The sequence below is a fragment of the Misgurnus anguillicaudatus genome, chromosome 10 (genome assembly GCF_027580225.2).
Source record: "Misgurnus anguillicaudatus chromosome 10, ASM2758022v2, whole genome shotgun sequence".
Classification (NCBI taxonomy): domain Eukaryota; kingdom Metazoa; phylum Chordata; class Actinopteri; order Cypriniformes; family Cobitidae; genus Misgurnus; species Misgurnus anguillicaudatus.
Genome location: NC_073346.2, coordinates 15,980,502 through 16,000,268, shown reverse-complemented (window position 1 = coordinate 16,000,268; position 19,767 = coordinate 15,980,502). Strand labels below are relative to the sequence as shown.

Below are 19,767 nucleotides of genomic sequence, written 5' to 3'. Positions count from 1 at the left end.
TATATGATGAAATTATTAATTATTTAAAGTTTATTTTTTTGCACAAATACAAAAATACATAAACAAAAAAGCATATTGTGCAGGTAGAGGCAAAAAAACCTGAAGGGCTTATTTAAAACCTCCACCTAAACAAGTTTTTTGCTTGAACAACAAAAAAAGCTTCAAAACCTGTGTACAAATCATAGTGGATTCTTCAAACAGGAGAATTGATGACCTGTCAAATCAGGTTTATGATTTTAAGGTGAGTAGAAATTACTCAAAAAGAGCTTGATGATCTTAAAATCAATTGTAAAACTTGATCAACAAATTGTAAGGAAACCAGGAAGGATCTGGATACAATTGGTAAAGTTTGATCACAACTTCAGACAAGACAGAACAGCTGGAGTGTCAGTCAAGACGCCATATTGTTATTAATTATTTGATTTATAAGTCTAATAAATAATAAGTCTAATAAATAGTATTTAAAGATCACATGATGAAGTAAATAAGGGTTAAATTACTGAATTATATTATTTTTCTATTATAAATATAATGTTACCAAAGTCATTCTTCACACTCCAGTCCAGTAGGTGGCGGAAATGCACTCAGCAGTGGGTTTGCAACCCGCCATTGAAACGAATAGAAGAAAGAAAGAAGAAGAAGAGCGGTCGATGAGAACATAAAGAGGTAAGCTGCTATATCAATATTCCTAATATTCCTTAAGTTAACTCTTTCAAAATAGGCAGTTCAATGGCGTCGCTATATGCGCGAATTAGTTGAACCGTGCTATTAATTAATGTTAACTTGTTCTGTGCAGAAAATGCGAACGATTGTCATATCTCCATAACAATGCTGTTTCTCCCCCCAAATCCTCAACGTGCTACTCTCCATTGCGATTAAGTTAGTTAAGTTAAGACTATGACCATAGGTAAGCCTGATATGGGGAATACTGTTAACTGTAACTTTTAAAACTTTGCAAAATGATGGTGCAATGTAATATTGTATTCATACGGAAAGCCAGAGGGCGCCCTTTTACAGTAAGGTACATCAGATTTACTCATTTTTAGTAAATCAGTAAAAATAGGAGAACCATTCTACCAGAAAAATGATAGGTCTTAGGGTGAATCCCATTTTTTTAAGGCAAGACTCTGTATTTGAAGGCTGCAGACTCTGAAGTCCACGCAACGAACTGCGTTCTGTTCCCGCCCACCACGCTTTTCAGCGGGACACAACAGCTGACTGCTGCAAAGATTTGTGTTTGCGTATTTGATGTATTTACATTACAAATATCAGGCTATGTATAAAGTGTACAACTATGTGCAAGAGGCAGTTGTAAATATAAACATATCCATATAAATGTATTGCAATTTTGTGCTTTCTTGGTTTAGCCTAACAGTGCTTTGTTTATTTCTATTGCTTCAGACTGAACAACTTAAGTCAGTATCAGGCTTTTATTGCATAACCAGTTTCTTATTGTGTTATGCTTTCAGGTGACAGCATGGACCCTGCAGCACTAAGAGTACTTATTGCACAGGACATTAGGAAGTTAGTTCTTCCCAAAGGAATCCCAAATACTGTGGATGAACTAAAGATGGCTATTAAGGAGGCGTTTAATGTCACTGAGGATTTCTCTCTTCATTATAAGGATTCTGAGTTTAATGACTTCTTTACCCTTACATCCACCGACCTAATTCAGCACAAGGATACTATCAAAGTTATATTTCCTGCTCCTATTGTTCTAACACTGTTTGCTGGAAATGAAGAAAACCTTTCTGCCACTACATCATTCTCAGCAGACGAAGGATCCTCTGTTTCCTGTAGTGCATGTTCAGTTGAGGAAGCAATCCCACATAAATCCCCATCCTCTGGGGAAACGGACATGGTTTACGAACATACTACCCCAGAGAGGCTGCCATGGCCTCAAGAATTCCCTATCCCACCTTTTTCTCCAGAGGTAGAGATGGTGGTGAGAAAGGCTATGGAGGATTACAACAGAGATGGTAGACTTCTAAATGTCCAAATTGTGAAAAAGGATATAAATGATCATTTAGTTAAGGCTATTCACGTCTACACATCGTATCCTTCTGGAAAGCAGATAAAAATTGTGGCTGAAGCGCTTATCCGAAAATACCCATGTCTGCGTGAACCGGGCTCCTATAGTGGCATTCATGGCTGGCAAATAAGCCTGAAGTACAAAATGGCTTATTACAGAAGACGACTCAGCCAGTTTGGTTTTCCTGACGTTTCGTGTAACACGTTAAAGCAGAAGAACCCAGAGGACAGGACGTCGGCGAAAAATGTCAAAAAACCCCGTAAGGCAGAAGTTAATTACCTACCGCAGTACCCACCTGGTGAAAACCAGGACAGTTTGGAGCAAGAGAGACTTAATCTGCTGACTGAAGTGAAAATAAAAAACAATGCCAGTGTGGTGAAAGACAAAATGTCAAAAACGTTTGCTCTCCGAAGACATGAGGTGGTTGAACTGTGTCCTGGTATTGCAGAATTCAAAGACCGCTGGCCAGCACTCTTTGACGTTTTTCAGGTTAAACTGTATTTTCTGCATTGTCATTAAACTCCATCACAGACAATAATGTAGTTGTGCTTAATTTTTGCCTGTTTTGTTTTTCAGATTAATGAAGAATTTCGGAGAATCACTACTCTGCACCTCGAATCAACATTTATGAAGATGTTAGACCTCTACACTCCAAAACTTTTGGCCATATTTGCTAACATAAGGGGAGCGCTAGGCCGGAATTTGAAGGAGAAAATGGATGCCCTGATGGAGGTTCTTTCATTACATCAATATTTTCTTTTTCATTATTGGGCGATTCTCACAAAAACTGTCAAGCATGAAAATGTAAAAATTGCTTAAATTTACTTTTTTTTCCCACCACACATTGAAAAACAAAGTCTGGAGTAAATGGGAACATTAATTTAAAAACTTTTACTTATCATTTAACACTTTTTGTAACATAGTTTAAAAAATTAGTCCTAAAAAATCTCATTACCGCAACAGTCAGAAAACATCAACACTGACATATTTTCAAAATGACATGACAAACCTGAAAGAACATAATTTGGAGATTCTGCACATGGATTTAAAATCAAAGTATTATGCTTCTATTAATTAAATTAACATTTAATAAGCATCTGTTGCGGTAATGATAATCAAAATGTTGTGTAAGCATTCTGACAAGACAATATTTCAATTAACTGTAAAAGGTAGCCATCTTGAAGTAACTGGTCCATGTGCTTGGTCACTCAAAATGAAACTTTATTAAAATTCTGTATGTGTGCTTAAACTGTTCTCAAAAAGTGTTGCGGAGGATGAGAACATCAGGGATGGACACATCATTTTCCTAATTTTTCTTCATTATTATTATACATGAATATTCAGTAAATATTTTTTCTGTCATCTAAAGTAGTCTAGCAAAACATCCATTTATTTTTTTTCTTAATATTTTTGTGTTAATTTGATTAAATTACAACATAACGCATGTTCAAACACAGCCGGACACATTGCGGTAATGAGAATTTCAGCAGAAAATGAGATACAATTTCCAATTATAAATTCTTATGTTGAAATCACACATTGTGCAAGCTAGAACACAGTATTGTGTCAATTCTGATGCTTTTTAATGTTACTATATTACACATTTTAAAGCTAAAATCATTAGTGCCGTGGTGTTTCACTGGTTTCGTGAGAATCACCCTATTATTGTTTGATACTAATTTAAAAACTCTTGTCACATCAGAATCCTAAAAGAGACATCAATATGACAAGAGACGTTGTCCTCCGTTGCCTGATCTGTTATCTGGGTGAAAAAGAGGATGACCTCATCCAAGAGACCTTTGTAAGTGTTTAAAAGTGGCCTATATACTTTTTTGTGCTTTTGAGGGGAAAAAGCTTATGTACTTGTAGTTGTGTAGGTGTGAGTAGAACTGTTTGCATACAGATCGGGATCAACATCACAATAAGTAAACTGAAAATTAATAATAATGAGGGAGCTGGTTTACATAGTGAATGCACTATGCAAACATGGTTTATTTACATTATCCTCCATACAAGTGTCAATAAATGTAAATGTTAATGTTTTTTATTCTCTAAATACACCATCTCAGAGCTCACAAAATTTCTAAATGTCTGTTAGTCCTTCGCGCAGGTACTCTTCAATTTTTGGTAGCCGAAATGAATGCAAGTAGCACGAATAAAAAAGGCAATATTTTAAATGTAGAATAATGATAATTCGATTCAGTCACAGATTGGATAATTTTTCAGATCAGAAAAATAGGGGCTACTGTCGCTTTAAGAGTGAATTATGCACGGAACTACATGGGCCTATAACCTAATGTAGCAAGTTAGATTTGTGACATTAACTGATTTAACTGATTATGTTTACTTAAAGTCGCAATGAAAGTAAACAAATTTTTTTAATTTGTTTTGTAATATTGTGGTATTTTTTACAAATGGTTTATTTGTAAGCTTCATTAATTTTTAAAAATTCATGTGCCCTCATAATCTTTAGTCAAAAATGCAAATCTCCTCCACTCCTAAAAACGATCTCTATTTACTTCCGGTCATAATGTATGGCAGGTGGGTGGGGTCCGCGAGAATATCGCTGCGATTAGCAATAAGCAACACGACCCAACTTCAAATGATCCAATCAGATCTCGATGGACAAATTCAAATCCAGCCCTGCCTTATTTCATTTCAGAGGCCGGTTTTACTCGGATACATGTCACCACGGGGAAAATTCCATTTCATGGCAACTTTAAAGACATAAATAATTGTTTTTACAGGAAAGTTTGTTTTATGTGTATGTGTCCAGTAAAAACCTGAGAATAAATTTTGTGTACGCATTGTTGGAAATGCAACTCTGTATGCGAGCTTCTGAATGTAGCTTGCGAGTACAGATATACTCAGTCTATTTCACTTGTAACGTGAGGATAGTAGTGACTGACAAGATGACGTTGGGTGAAATTGTGCGCAACAGATCCAGAGCATCAATGACAAGTCAGAGCTGCGAGCTCCTTGTACAGTTTCAGTGTTTGCGAATGGAAAGCAAAACTATAAGCAAGCCCACATTCAAACGCAATTTTATTACTCAATGCCCGAAATACATAAAGCGTAATTACCTAAACAAATCTGTGAGAGAATGCAAAAGCATTAAAATATATTTCTTTCCCTAAGATAGCCCGACGGGCAGGGCAGAAAGATATTTTAGTGGCCCGACTGGAAGGCACCAATAGCCTCAGGATGTCGGGCTAACGATTTTGCGATCCTTGCATCTGTCATTGGTGAAACTTTACTTGAGCATTTGTTATTGTGACCATTTGCAACATCACATTATTAAGTTTCTGTGTTAAAGCTAAACTACAGACAGGATAAAGACTTATGTAATGTTTGTGTTGCAGTGTGACACTAAAGATGTGAAGCAAGAAGTACTGGAGCACATAATGAAAATTTCCATCTGCAAGGGAGATGATCAGGAGGACGTCAGCATCATTCTAGAGGGGGTGCAAGTCATAGCTGGATTGGGAAATTTGTCTAGAGCCTGTGCTATTCTTCTTGGCCTCACGTATGCACTGAACCTCGTCTACCCACAAAAACTGAAAAACACGTTTGAGGCATTTCAAAAGCTGTTCTTGGAACTCGATGTGTCGAAGTTGTCCTTCAGATTAGTGACACTTAAAAACAGACTTATGACATAGAATCAGAGACAAAACACTGAACAAAGTTCTGTTCATTGAGCGTTAGGACTTGTTTTGCTATACATTTTAATAAAGAAGTCCTGGATGTGACTTTTTCCCACATGTTTTTGTGTAACAAAAGTTTATATTCACATGGGTTTTTTATCTTTTATTTTATAACGACTTTTTTGTACTGTACCCATGAAAAATAAAACAAGAATAAAAGAATGTTTACCATCAAAAATGCCTTGTGTATGATTTTTAGTAACCAGAAAAGGCAGTACATTAATAACTAATTTTGACCGATACAAATTAGTAAATTAAATTAGCTAATTAAGCATTATATATTGCTTTAATAAAACACTAAATAGTTCAAGGGAATTTCACTCAGGTATATTCCACAAAAAAATTAACCCTTTGAACTACTAAAAAATAATGTTATATTGTTACCTTATTTTTTTTTAAGGGGACATTTCACAAGACTTTATTAAGATGTAGAATAAATCTTTAGTGTCTTCTAGTGTTGTAGTTCTCGAGACCAGTCTTTGTCTTGAGACAGGTCTCAAGACCACTTTTTAAAGATCTTGGTCTCGTCTTGGAATCGACTGCTTTTTTACTCGGTATCGTCTCGGTCTCAGACAAAGAGGACTCAGAATTTTATTTCAAGACCAGTCAAGACCACAACTGATGGCACATCACAAATTTATTTTTTATCATTCATTTTATGTGGTTTATTTAGGTTTGGCATATGTTGTTGGCATTGTTTAAGCATTGTTTAAGTTACTCCCAATGACAATTTTTTAAAGTTTATTACTAAAAACACCTGCATTGTGTTAAGTGGATGGCAACCCATGGAAAGACAGTTCAGATTAAATGGTTAAGTTGATTTCAGCTCTTTAGTGTTTGTTCACTTTTATTTGCTTATAGACAAAGATAAAATCCCACATATTTGCAATGCCTTTGATTATTTTATCAACTTCTCTGATGGCATACACACACGCGCACACACACACGCACAGACAAGAAGTGCCTAATCATATTCATATTCCACATTTTATCATAAGTGTTTTAATGCAGTGACTTGCACTGGTCTTGACTCGGTCTCGGCCTGTCTTGGTCTCGACCCTTTAAAGTCTTGGTCTTGTCTCGGTCTCGGCCTGTCTTGTCTTGGTCATGACTTGGTCTCGGTTTAGGTGGTCTTGACTACAACACTACTGTCTCCAGAGTATGTATGTGAAGGTTTAGCTCAAAAGACCCCATAGATAATTTATTATAGCATGTTAAAATTTCCACTTTGTAGGTGTGTGCAAAAATGTGCCATTTTGGGTGTGTCCTTTAAAGTGCAAATGAGTTGATCTCTGCACTAAATGGCAGTGCCGTGGTTGGATAGTGCAGATTAAGGGGGCGGTATTATCCCCTTCTGACATCACAGGGGGGAGCCAAATTTCAATTACCTATTTTTCCCCATGCTTGCAGAGAATGGTTTACCTTGATCTTTTTCACATTTTCTAGGTTGATAGAAGCACTGGGGACCCAATTATAGCACTTAAACATGGAAAAGTCAGATTTTCATGATAGGTCCTCTTTAATTAAAGCATCTAATGTTTTACAGTGTAGGTGCTTTAATGTAATGAACTGCAGTTACAAGATCCTTTCCCTCTTAACAGTATGAGGAAAATGTCTTATTATTTCCCAAAATGCTTAATATTCACTAAAATAGCTAAATTAATTAGAAAGTACATTTTTGTCCTACCCAGAGAATAACATTTGAGTTTGTGAACTGGATACTTTATCATGTCATATTGGGACTTGAGGATTAACATTTTACCAGATAATTCTGTGTATGTGAGTCCAGAATCACTGATTACAAGTTGTTTTCCATCTTTTTCACTCTATATACTCACTACAAATCTCTGCCAACATTATTTCACCCTCAGCTTCATTGCAGCTTTTAACAATTTCTGAGTGAAGCATATCAGCCTTTCCAAGCTAAACTGAGTGGGCTAAACTAACTGCCCAGCTGTTGAAACTCTGGTTCAGTTCTGTGTTGGTCCCCTTCATATGGATTCTGTGATGCATTGCTCTTCATCAGAGTGACTGTTGTGCGCTTTCTACACCCACCCGCCCGCCTGCAGATGTGAGCACAGAGACCCCTCTCACACTCAACTGCTAAGTGTGGGGGGTGAGAAAAACAGTCTTTCAAAAAAGTAAATAGACTTATGCTAGGAAGCTGAATCACCTCAGCTAACCGAGTCTCAATCACCGGACCGTCAGGAAATAGATTAAAGAAGCCTGCCAAAAAATGTGTGTGTTTCACTAAATGTATATTTATGTGTGTGGTCAGTGGTTTGTAATTTGCTAAACTGTCTGTTAAGCCGTGAGATGTTGCACGTAGTGATCATATACAGTTAAATGAGAAAAGATGCAAAAGCTGCTAAACGCTACCTCTGTCAAAAATAAGACAATGATATTAAACGGCTTTAAATCCACATAATCCCGTCACTTGTGAGTAACAAGTGGCAGCCACATACATCACAGCGACCCCTAAAGGGCTCATTATAGTTCTATGCAAGTTCTACAGCGTAGGCTACCCCTCGGTTTTCTGCTGCGGCACGGTCCGCATTGACGTGCACTTACACATGCAGACCGCTAGTAGGCAGTATCCACGCATGTAACCCACAGTAGCAACGGTAAAGAGTACGCCCCATTCAGACAGCCAGCGACCAGCAGTAGCAGAGCGACGCGATCTCATTCATTTCAATGGAAACCGGGCAACTTCCAGCGGCACGGGCGAAAGTGACCGTTGGCGACCGTATGGGCGTGTCAAGGGACGCGAGAAAGTTAACCACCCTTTCAGACAGCCAGCGACCAGCAGTAGCAGAGCGACGCGAACTCATTCATTTCAATGGAAACTGGGCGGTACGCGTGAAAGTGACCGTTGGCGACAGCATGGGCGTGTCCAGCGGCGCGAGAAAGTTACGCCGCATTCAGACAGCCAGCGATGTTATCGCTGTGTGTCGCTCGTCTCTTTCAATGAGGCGTTTCTAAATCTGCTTGTCATACACAAATGAGTACCATCCACGCCAATACTGACGAGAGAAGGATGACGTGAACTCCACTACCTCGTTCTCATTGGTAGTCGCTCCCGAAATTCGCTCGACATTTGCATAAAGTTAAACTTTTCTTAACTTTCTCGCGTCGCTTGACACGCCCATACGGTCGCCAACGGTCACTTTCGCTCGTGCCGCCGGAAGTCGCCCTGTTTCCATTGAAATTAATGAGATCGCGTCACTGTGCTACTGCTGGTCGCTGGCTGTCTGAATGGGGGGACACAGCGATAACATCGCTGGCTGTCTGAATGCGGCGTATAGAAGAACAAGAGGCAAAACTCTCTCCTTATGTACTGCTCTAATTATTATTTGTACTTTCTCTAGCCTTTTGTCTTTAACCTTTACTTAAGCATACCCCCTTTTTTTATTCCTGGCTGTTTCAATTCTTTCTGTACATTGACAACATTAATATTGTATGTATGTATGTATGAATTTTGTATGTTGGTGCCTTTGTTTAATAAAAAAAGAGCAACAGCCACTAGTTGGCGCTTCAGCAGCACGGCCGCCATTTTGGAATGAAAATTCTCACAGAAAATTCTTCTTGAAGTGAAACTGAATTGTGGATCCGTCTGCGCCGCGTCAGTGCCGTTGCTAATGGCAGAAGTTGAACATTTCTCAATTTTTTAGAAGGGGAGATTTTTGCCAAAAATGCTTGCAGGCACATAGAGGGTTTTGCAGTGAAAGACTAAAGTGACAATTGTTAAAATAAGACATTTAAATTAATGTTTTATTGTCATTAAGTAAAATCGGAGCCTGATAAAAAAAGGTTTTGCATCTGAACTTTTCATATATTGCCTTGACTTATAATTTGTGCTTCTAAAATTTATAAAGTAAAAATGTTAACAGCGATTTATGATTGTGTCAGAAATACTGCCAATGAGAGACTTTTGAAATATTACCTTAGGTACATTTACTTTTATTAAAGGAAACATTGAAACATGATAACTGTCAAAACAAGTTTGTTTTATAAAGGTTCTGATTCATAATCTGTACTGTTTATCAACGTGAAGCTAATATGTATGTTTATATTGAATTAAAGCCTTTGTGCTTGGTACAGACTAAACTTTACATCCACTGACTGTGTACTCTTTCACAAAAAGTTTAAATCCCTGGCAGAGAGGCTTATTGATCGAAGCTGAACATTTTGAGGCGGTTTGCTTCTGCTCAACCCATGTTTCTGAATCCAGCAGGTACTGCATGCTGAGAAAGACACAAAGATAGCAGCGGGTGAATTTGAGCTTCATTTCTTACATCAGAACTTGGGTAATGTTGAATGACTACTCACTTTCCATCTTTGTCTTTGGTACTGCCATCATTCCCCATGATGAGATATGTACTGCCCACTTCCAGCGCACTCTTGCAGTGCTTTCTCTTAACAAACACTCGCTTACTGTCTGAGTCCACAGCTTCATCTTTATCTGAGGGTCAGAGATCATTTATTTATGCAAGTCTTGAACTGTACTGCATGATGTAATCACACTGATTAAAAATCAAAATTAAACAAACACAAAGATTGATTACTTACTATATCGCAGGACCACTTTAACGGTTGTGGAGTACAGTATAAAGCTGCTCTCTTCATCAACCGCATCCACGCTAACCTCAAAAGCTATAAAGACAATTAGAGATATTGTTTAAAGCCTCAGATTGGCACAATTTCTTGAGCTAGATAAACAATAGGTTTCATTATCGTTTGCTTGTAAAATCTGTAAATAGTCGTTACTAACCATAATCAATGTTGGACTGGTAACAGACATAATCAAAGCGCTGATCTTTAGTGATGCCCTCGAGTGTTTTCCTCTCTGTGAAACAACCCTCTGTGGGCACAGAGATTTTTTAGAGATTCACATTATGACACCACAGAAATTAAGATTAGATAGAAATATAGAAAGAAAAGATAGAAAAAGGTTAAAGGAATAGTTCACCACAAAATAAAAATTTGCTAATTTTTTTCCTCATACGATCCCATTTGACTTTCTTCTTTCAGCCAAACACAGTCAGAGATATATTAAATAAAATCATGGTTCTTTTTAGCTTTGTTGTAGATTGGGATAGTCCCCCATTTTCAAAGCTTCAAAGAGTGCAGCCATCCATCAAAAACAAATTGATTTAGTAATTAAATCTTTTCCAAAGTGAAGCCATGGGTTTTTGTAACAATGGGTCAGAGGTCAGCCTTCCCCCTGACCCCACTTCTCTCCTGAACACACATATGCTCTATTTTATAAGTCTGAAATATAAATGTTTCCTTGCAAAAACTCACTATGTTAAAAAAATAACTTAAATAAATGTATGGATTTGTTCTTCAGAGCTGGATGCACTTTCTTATGATTCAGTAATGGGGCACTATCCAATGCCATTATAAAGCTGAAAAGAGCCAGGACATTATTTAAAGGGGACATTTCACAAGACATTTTTAAGATGTCAAATAAATCTTTGGTGTCCCCAGAGTACATATGTGAAGTTTTCGCTGAAAATACCTCACAGATAAGTTATTATAGCATGTTAAAATTTGCGGGTGTGAGCAAGGTGTGTCGGTTTTGGGTGTGTCTTTTTAAATGCAAATGAGTGGATCGCTACACTAAATGGCAGGGCAGTGGTTGGATAGTGCCGATAAATGGGCGGTGTTATTATAATAAGATCCCCTTCTGACATCACAAGGGGAGCCAAATTCAAATGAATTTTTTTCACATGCATGCAGAGAATGGGTTACCAAAACTAAGTTACTGGGTTGATCTTTTTCACATTTTCTAGGTTAATAGAAGCACCAGGGACCCAATTATAGCACTTAAACATGGAACAAGTCAGATTTAATATAACCCGACTGTAATTGACTGAAAGGAGAAAACCATACTAGGATGGCTTGAGAATGAGTTGTTTTCATTTTGGGGTGAACTACAGTATTCTTTTAATATTGGACTGAATGCTAAATAATTTCTGGTGGCCTACTTTCTGCACATTGGCAAACATCATCAGAGCACAGGATAGACACCATCTTGCTCCTCTTGGGAGCGCTGTAGAGGACAGAGCATCTCCTGTCTATGAAAGTATTGGGAATTAGTTGTTAGGCACAGTTAAATTACATTTATTTACAAATATGAATGGAATCAATCAATAATTTATTGATTAATTTAATATTTACATACAATAAACAGATTTACCTGGCTCATAATAATCGTAAAACACAGCAGGAGCTGGTTGAATTAAACCAATGGGCACATCTTGTTTGGCTTCGAATGATATACAGATCTTGCCGTTGTCTATCTAAAGGGTAACAGAGAGAAATATTGAATACTTTTGTAAAACAGGGAGATGTTTTGAATTACAATTGTGTGCGTTTGGTGTTTTTGTCACCTCGTTGTAGTACAGCAAGACTCTTCCTTTCGTGATCTCATAGTGAGAAATGTATCTATCAACCAGATTTGTCAGCTGTAGGAAAAGTGAGGTGCAACATTAATCCCATGAAAACATATGAGCTGAACTGATCATTAAGTTGTGTTTTTTTTTAATAAAGCTGAAGAACTTAAATAAATAAGTTTTGAACTGGATAATTAAAGGTAACAGATGTATTTACATACTTAAAGGACACAAAGCATTACACTGATGTGAGACTTTTGTATTGCATGGACAGATCACACATTATGTTTCAATACTTCAGTTTTCACTGAAACCTGAGGATTAGGAGGACTGAGATTTTGTGCAGTGATGATAAATTGTTCAGTTTTGTTTCACATTAACATAACTACGACTGACCTTTTTTAGATCGACATCGACAGCAACAAAGCCACTAAGAAGAGTGATGTCAGCAATTGCCATACCAGAAAGGTTTCTCCCCTCAGCATGACTGTGAGACAAGACAGATGATCATGATTAAGACTAATAATGATATAAAACATGATGGGTATCTTGTGAGATATTTTTACATTTAGCACTAAGGTGTTACATTTTATTAGTATGTGCTTTCTAAAAAAAAATATACATATATAAATAAATAAAAAATCGAACCCATGACCTTGGCATTGCTAGCAAATGCCTAATTTTTAGCAGATGATCTTTTAGAAACACCCTGGTTCACTTACCTAACACAAACTTCATACATCACATCATCATTTTGACTGTTTTGGACTGTGTCTCTTTTACGTCTGCTACGAGCATCAAACCATTCGATGCTGCTTCGTGGGAAATCTTCCTCTTCCTTCCTCTCATCCTCATTTTCATAATCATAGTAATTGTAATTTTCTTGTACCTGAGCTAAAAATATAAAGGTTATTTTAAGGGATTGTTGCAAGAATTATGGAGAACAAAAACGCAGTCATATAATAAAGCTAGAAGCCCCAAGAAGCAGTGGGTTACCAGTGCATTTTATAACTGCTTCGCGGGGGTTATTGCTTTTATAAAACGGTTACTTCATATGCATAACGTTAGCGGGATTTTATAAAATAAAACACAAATAAGTTATATTAGTACAAATATTACTCTTCCGCCAAACAAAGTAGTTCCTCAGAATGAAGTGTGGCTGCAACAGAGCGCAGTTCCCAACCAACACAGACGCAGCAAAGACACAATGAAAATATGATTTAAGACTGTGTTGTTTATATTTTATAAATCACCATTCATCTAATTTATACATTAACATTTATATTGTGCAACTGTTGAAGTGATAATCAAATATGTTTGGAAACATGCTTAACTTTAACTCTTTCCCTGTCAGCGTTTCTTTTTTTTTAAGTTGCCACCCAGTTTTAGTTTAATGCCTTGCAGAAAAATTATCTTCTTTAAATAAACATAAAATATCAAATGAAAGAACAGACCATCTGCTTTCAAACAAAAACAAACAAAAAACCGTTTCATCCTAACTTAATTTGTTCTCTTATCACCTCTCAAATTTTCAGCTAAAAGCGGTGATAATTGCATTTATGTGAAGAACTTTTGTAAGAGATCAGATTCAGAGCCTGATCAAAACACGCTGTTTTTAGTGTTGAGTGAATGTGTCAGTGTTTACAGTTTTTCTCAGTCGCTTTGGTACATTTCTCAGATCAGAATTGAAATTCTCAAAACTACTTGTTCAATTCTCACATCATTTTGTCCCATGTGCACATCAGAAAAGCAGTTTCTCATTTCTTTGAACAAGTTGCAAATGCTTTGGTACAACCATGCAAATTATTACGTACAATTCTCTACTTTTTCCTACATTATCAGTTGCTTATGTCATGTTGATCAAAATGTATTATAATGGGTCTCTGTTGAATAGTCTCACCCCCCACAACATTTAGGCATTAGTTCATAGTATAAGTCTTTACATGCAAAATGGTTGAACAAGTTCTCATAATACAGGGTTTGGTCAAACATATTTCTATACATTTCCATTAGATTTTCTTTTCTAAATATGTCCTGATTTGGTCAATTGCACCCAGGTGAATCTTGACTTTCTCTAACAGACAAAAACGTCCCCCAGCAAGCAAAAACCGAGACATTGAAATGATGGCTAACTACAGACCCAATAGTAACCCACTTCTACCCTAAATAACCCTGAATTTGGTAACATGCCATTTTTGCCAAAATAACTTGAATATTTATGATATTCCAACATGTAAGAAAAGTCAACAGGTGTTCAAAGTGTTTTCTTTAATTTCTTTTACATGTTCTAAAAGTATACAAGTCGTCTATTCTTGGGTCATGGTTAGACGTCTATTAGACTTGTACTGGCAGCCCAAATTTAGCCTTGTTTTAGCCAAATATGCTTGCTGGGTCAGGAGGTATAGGAAGACTTCAGTGCAATTCCTACAGCACTGCATGTACAGTTTTCCCTAAAGATATTGTCCCATGTTCACATTTCTACTTTTATGTTATGCAGTGCTGTCTTTTCCTTTCTGTATCACTATGACATGGTCTGTCAACCAATTACAATACAAACAGTAAAAGCAAAAAAAAAAAATTTTGTTCAGTCTCTTGCAATCAAACTCCCACATAACTTACACTAAGGTGTAACTTACAATTTACAATACTTGTTGTCAAAACTTTAGCCATAGTTTACATCAGAACATCCCTCCAGAGTAAACTCTTATAATGACAACATGACTAAACAATTTGACTGTCTTATCCGTACACAATGACACAATGACTTGTCATTCTGATGGCACTGACATGTTCATTGACACAGATATTTAATTTTGAGAGATGAACTAAGTATTTTGAGTAAGAGACTGGCTTTTGCAGGTTATCCACAATGTTTTGCTATTTGTACGAATTGTTTTGAGAAATGCACTTACTGTTTTGCAAATTGTGAGTATGATTCGAGAAATGTACCAAAGCGACTGAGAAAAACTAAGTTGGGTAAGATCGCCACCCAGTGGATACCGAAAATATGAATTTGAGTTAGAAACTCCTCAGGGAGAGTTTTATCTTTTTTAACCTCTTCAGCTCTGCATCATATTTTGAATTTTTTACAGAATTAGGCATACCAGAATTTAAAAGAGAGCCCTACTCGCATACTTTGGAATAAATTGATACAAATGGTCTCATTTGACAGAAAACTCTCTGAATTTTTAAAAAAATGGGTAAAATATTGCATATTTTCTATTTTATTTGTTTACAATACTGTGATAAACACTGACAAAACTCAGATTTTATTTTTTTTTTAATTAAGTTTTTATTTAAGAATCTGTAATTTAGGACATGTTTGGTGAATGTCGCTTTAGACTATCTCTTTTGATTCCACTAGGTGGCAATAAACAGGAGAAAAAAGAATTTTGTTGATAGCATCTTCTAAGCAAAAGTTATTTAGCTTTAATCAAAAGGAGGCGTTAGACTCGCAGAAATATGATGCATACGTTTGCTTGTTTACATAAGTCATTTCGGTTTTCGTGATTCTTTTGAAAATTATTATTGGTTATTATGTCACTGTAATGTATAAGATCGGTGAAATAAAGTACACAGTGACATTGAGAGTGAGAGCTTTCATTTGATGTGTGATTTGTATATGTTTGGTGAGTTTGTGTGCTATAAATATGAAATATGAACATTATTCATGATTTTCGCAAGGGGGGGTGGTTGCGAAAGAACAAATTTAGACCTTATTATTTTCTTTTATGTAAAATTAAAGCAAATATCATGGGACTAACAATAAAGCAGAGGTTCTACTCTTTCAAAAAATACCATGACTAGTTTTGTGCTTTACAGTTTATAGATTTTTACAAAATAATTTTATGACCTCCCCGTGGACCCACCGGTGGGTCCTAGGGTGTGGCCAGAGCTCAAGAGGTTTATGAGATGACTCAACAATATTTATTGACATTTATCTGGATATCGCCATAATTGGGCAATTGTATACAAATTAAAAAATGATTAAAGAGTGTGGTGTTTATCTTCATAAATCAGTACGCAGCAACAGTGGTGCAGTGATACTCCTGTAATGCGGTCTGAGCCGTGGGTTTACCGGGGTATTTATCACGGCTTAGAAGGCGTTTCAACCAATCAGAATGAAGAACCAGAACTGCCCGTTATATAATTACACATAGCCTACTAGTTATAAATAAAGGCATAACAATAAAGGTGAATTATGCCTTGGATTATTTATATCTTCTTACCTGTGTATTCAACTTTTCCCTTAACAGTCACGGTTATTGACAGATCGGCACAGTTGCTATTTTCCTTAAAACCATAAAAAGCCTTTGACACCTTCAACAACAAAGATAACAAATTATTTAAAAAATCGCATTGTAACACTAACGGCAGGTATGAATCTGAATACCTTACTTTCAGTTTAACTTTTCCTTCTCCTGACAACTTTGCCTCTATGTTGTTTCCCACAAGTCTCTGGAAAAGTAGACGAGCAATCATATTTAGATTAGAGAATGAAAACATCAGAAAACCAGACATCCAGTCATCATGATTACACGATTTACACATGAGATTATAGCAACATCTGGAGGACTGTAGGCAAAATTACACTGTCTGAAAAATTGGTCCCTAGCTGTCACTGGGACGGTACCCTTTTAAATAATACATCTTTGCACCTAAGAGTTCATATTAGAACCTTTTGTGTATACACATCTATACCAAAATCGTACATTCTGTACTTGGACCTTTTTAAAGGGTACCGCCCCAGTGATCATAGATCTAAAACTATCTAGGCTTAATCTATTACTGAAATCTATAAATAAATGTATATATAGTATGGTTTAAACATATATTTTTTATTTGTGCAGGAAATTTAGAAAATAGTTGAGGTCATACCAGTATAGAACATTATGCATACATTTTGAGATGTCATTTGAAATGAAAGTTACAATTGTCAACCTTTAATTCGGTTTCAATTTTCTTTTCACTGTTGTCAAAATTGAGCTTCTCCATCTCAGATCTGCCTGCGACTGTGAATTGTACATTGACTTTAGTGAGGGGTTGTTTTGGTATGCTCAGTGCATACTCTGAGAGAGCCTCCAAAGCCACGATAGTGTCCTAGCAGAGGGTTTAAATATAATTTTGTTAGCATTTGAATCATTTCCTTTCTCAGAAATTTCTTGCAATTTAAAGGGGAGACTACAGAGATAAGCTGGACTCTGATTTAAAATCTCTGAACTATCTGACCTGTGTTGATTTGAAACCTCCTTCATAGTTCTCCTGTGAAGACAAAAAGCAGGCAGCTTTGTGTGATGTCTCAAGGTCTTTAAGTGCGACTGCGGTCAGGAGAGCGTATGCTGTGGTCTCTACAGTCAGTGCCACTCCAGAGGGAACCAGGTAACCTCGCTGCTCGTTGTTCAGTCGCAGAGTGTCATCATCTCCCCATGCGAGACACTCGCCCTCTTTAACTGGTTTAGGCGAGAAGAAAAGAATTTACAAAGATATCATGCAGTGCTCACTAGTATCATTTGGCACTTTTAGGAAAATATAGCAAGTCCATTAAATAAGGGTATTATCTATTAATTCTGAAATTGAAAGTTTGTAAACTTTAAGATCAGAATTGTGTATCAACATTATTATTGTTGCAGGCCTTTTGATGTTAAGAGTGTTTATTTTGTTGCTACAATAGCTACTTAAAGAATAGTTCACGTCAATATGAATACGTTACCCGTTAAAGATACAGATTAGTGAGGTAAATTAAAAAATGGTGACACATTGATGACTTTGAATCTTATTGGTTTTGGCATGTGTCATGATGAATGTCACGCAGGAATCATTCACGATGGGCTGTCACATGACACATGCAAAATGAGATTCACCTTTAGAGCAATGTCTTAACCTTGGACATTTGAGTATTATGTGTGTGTTTATCAAAAAATAATGCATTCCCGTGAAACATTTCTCAACCAGAGAAATGTCAGAATAAAGCAGTCAACAGCCCTGTGGTATAAGCAGTGTTGGGGGTAACGCATTACAAGTAACGTGCATTACGTAATAATATTACTTTTCTGAAGTAACGAGTAAAGAAACTGATTACTTTATAAATGTACACATTAATATTTGAGTTACTCTTTTAAAAAAGTAATGCAAAATACTTTTTTAGTTTAATTAATTTTATTTAAAAAATTATGTACTGAATTAAACTGAACGTAGTCACATTATGCACTCTATGCGTACACACCTGTGTGGGAACAGTTTGAGTCTGAAACTGAGATGGCAGCCCAGAGCTTGACATTTTTGTGATGAAATATGCAATTTCTGAATGCAGAACTTTTCAGTCATAAAAACACCTGCAAGGCCTGAAAGAGATCAAGCCTCAGCCAAGAAAAAGTATCGCAAAAGTAACTAATAAGTAACGTAAAAATTACTTTACATGAAAAGTAACACAATTAGTTACTTTTTTAGGAGTAACTTAAAGCAACACTATGTAGTTTTTTTTTTACCTTTAAATAATGTCTCTAAAATTATTTCAGTGATAGAACAACTTTTAACTGGACAAATTGTACTGCAACCTGAGCAGCCTCCTAGCTGCTACAAGCACACTCTGAAAGTGGCGGTGGAGGGTAGAGCACACAGCCCCGCCCCTCCCCCTGCCTGCAGAAGAGTGTCTGATACCAGGCACTGTTGCGCTTTTCAACCACATGGGGGAGATGTAAGTCGTTTTAACATGGAAACTACATAGTGTTGCTTTAATATTGGAATGCATTACTTTTAAAAGTAACTTTCCCCAACACTGGGTTTAAGTAATGAATAATTGCCGATGGGTCATGAATTATTCGAAAATAATGCACACACAAGGTGGTAATGTGGCACAGCACGAGTCGTGAGTCCGGAGTCAATTATTCCTCTTATACAACGGTTACCACAAACATTGCTTTGGTGTCTATTTTAAGACCTTTAAAAGGTTAGGTGTGCGGTTTACAGAAAAATAATCAACACCCATACGGACTATCGGCACATCCGGGAACTTGACTGTAAATTTCGTTACCGCCCCTTTTCGGGGGATAAAAAAGCAGCGCTTCCATCGGCTTCCATTCAAAATAGCGGAACAAAGCAACGTTTTTACACAGCCGGCAAGCGTAAATAACTTATGAAATCACTCAGATTGAACATGTCGAGTGTTTGTCTGTCCATCCTGCCTGCCGTGGAGCGCGAAGGATGCATTGGCATGTTTGGTTTGGTCAATGTGGAAACGTGTCCCTTTCATTCTCACAGCGTCAAATTTTGTGAAACAACGCCATCCAGTGATTGCTGGAAATATCGCTAAGCCAGTTAGTTGTATGGCTGGACGGAAAAGTGCACTCATTACTCTAAATATAAAGACATAATAAATAAATACGAAGTAACTTTCAAATACGAAGTAAAATCATTCACTTGCTTCCCTGTTGACTGGATGAGGTACGAGTAAATGTCTGGGTAAGACACCTCTGGCCAATAGGGAGCGTTGTTACACAAATTTGATGCTGGGAGAATGAAAGAGACATGTTTTTATATTGACCAAATTAAATATGTTAATTTATCTTTCGGGCTCTATGGCAGGCAGGGTGGACAGACAACCACTCAACATGTCCAATCTGAGTGACCTCATAAG

The 19,767-nt window shown here is 36.8% G+C and overlaps 2 protein-coding genes across 3 annotated transcripts in view; one reads left to right on the top strand and one right to left on the bottom strand.

The window, feature by feature from the left end:
• Positions 1 to 512: 512 nt before the first annotated feature.
• On the top strand, positions 513 to 5,914 carry LOC129448260 (uncharacterized). Its single transcript, XM_055210494.2, has 5 exons — positions 513 to 666; positions 1,470 to 2,521; positions 2,609 to 2,764; positions 3,735 to 3,833; positions 5,395 to 5,914. The coding sequence occupies exons 2-5, from the start codon at positions 1,478 to 1,480 to the stop codon at positions 5,689 to 5,691; spliced, it is 1,596 nt and encodes a 531-aa protein (XP_055066469.2). The 5' UTR covers positions 513 to 666; positions 1,470 to 1,477; the 3' UTR covers positions 5,692 to 5,914.
• A 3,768-nt stretch (positions 5,915 to 9,682) lies between these two features.
• Positions 9,683 to 19,767, bottom strand: part of c4b (complement C4B (Chido/Rodgers blood group)) — a 37,418-nt gene continuing 27,333 nt past the window's right edge. The window contains exons 29-41 of one of the 2 annotated variants that reach the window (XM_073871964.1): positions 17,364 to 17,584; positions 17,076 to 17,234; positions 16,533 to 16,592; positions 16,364 to 16,454; positions 12,857 to 13,028; positions 12,531 to 12,621; positions 12,132 to 12,206; positions 11,939 to 12,041; positions 11,727 to 11,816; positions 10,508 to 10,597; positions 10,306 to 10,389; positions 10,066 to 10,198; positions 9,683 to 9,980 (exon numbers count right to left, since the gene is read on the bottom strand). In XM_073871964.1, the coding sequence (XP_073728065.1) occupies positions 9,839 to 9,980; positions 10,066 to 10,198; positions 10,306 to 10,389; positions 10,508 to 10,597; positions 11,727 to 11,816; positions 11,939 to 12,041; positions 12,132 to 12,206; positions 12,531 to 12,621; positions 12,857 to 13,028; positions 16,364 to 16,454; positions 16,533 to 16,592; positions 17,076 to 17,234; positions 17,364 to 17,584 (1,511 nt within the window). In that variant the 3' untranslated portion in view covers positions 9,683 to 9,838. The remainder of the gene's footprint in view (positions 9,981 to 10,065; positions 10,199 to 10,305; positions 10,390 to 10,507; positions 10,598 to 11,726; positions 11,817 to 11,938; positions 12,042 to 12,131; positions 12,207 to 12,530; positions 12,622 to 12,856; positions 13,029 to 16,363; positions 16,455 to 16,532; positions 16,593 to 17,075; positions 17,235 to 17,363; positions 17,585 to 19,767) is intronic. The other variant, XM_073871965.1, reaches the window with a different exon arrangement.

Coding starts and splice junctions, on each gene's coding strand:
- LOC129448260 (XM_055210494.2), top strand. CDS start 1,478: ATGGACCCTGCAGCACTAAGAGTACTTATTGCACAGGACATTAGGAAG. Junction 2,765..3,734: donor AAATGGATGCCCTGATGGAG/GTTCTTTCATTA, acceptor TTGTCACATCAG/AATCCTAAAAGAGACATCAA. Junction 3,834..5,394: donor ACCTCATCCAAGAGACCTTT/GTAAGTGTTTAA, acceptor TTTGTGTTGCAG/TGTGACACTAAAGATGTGAA.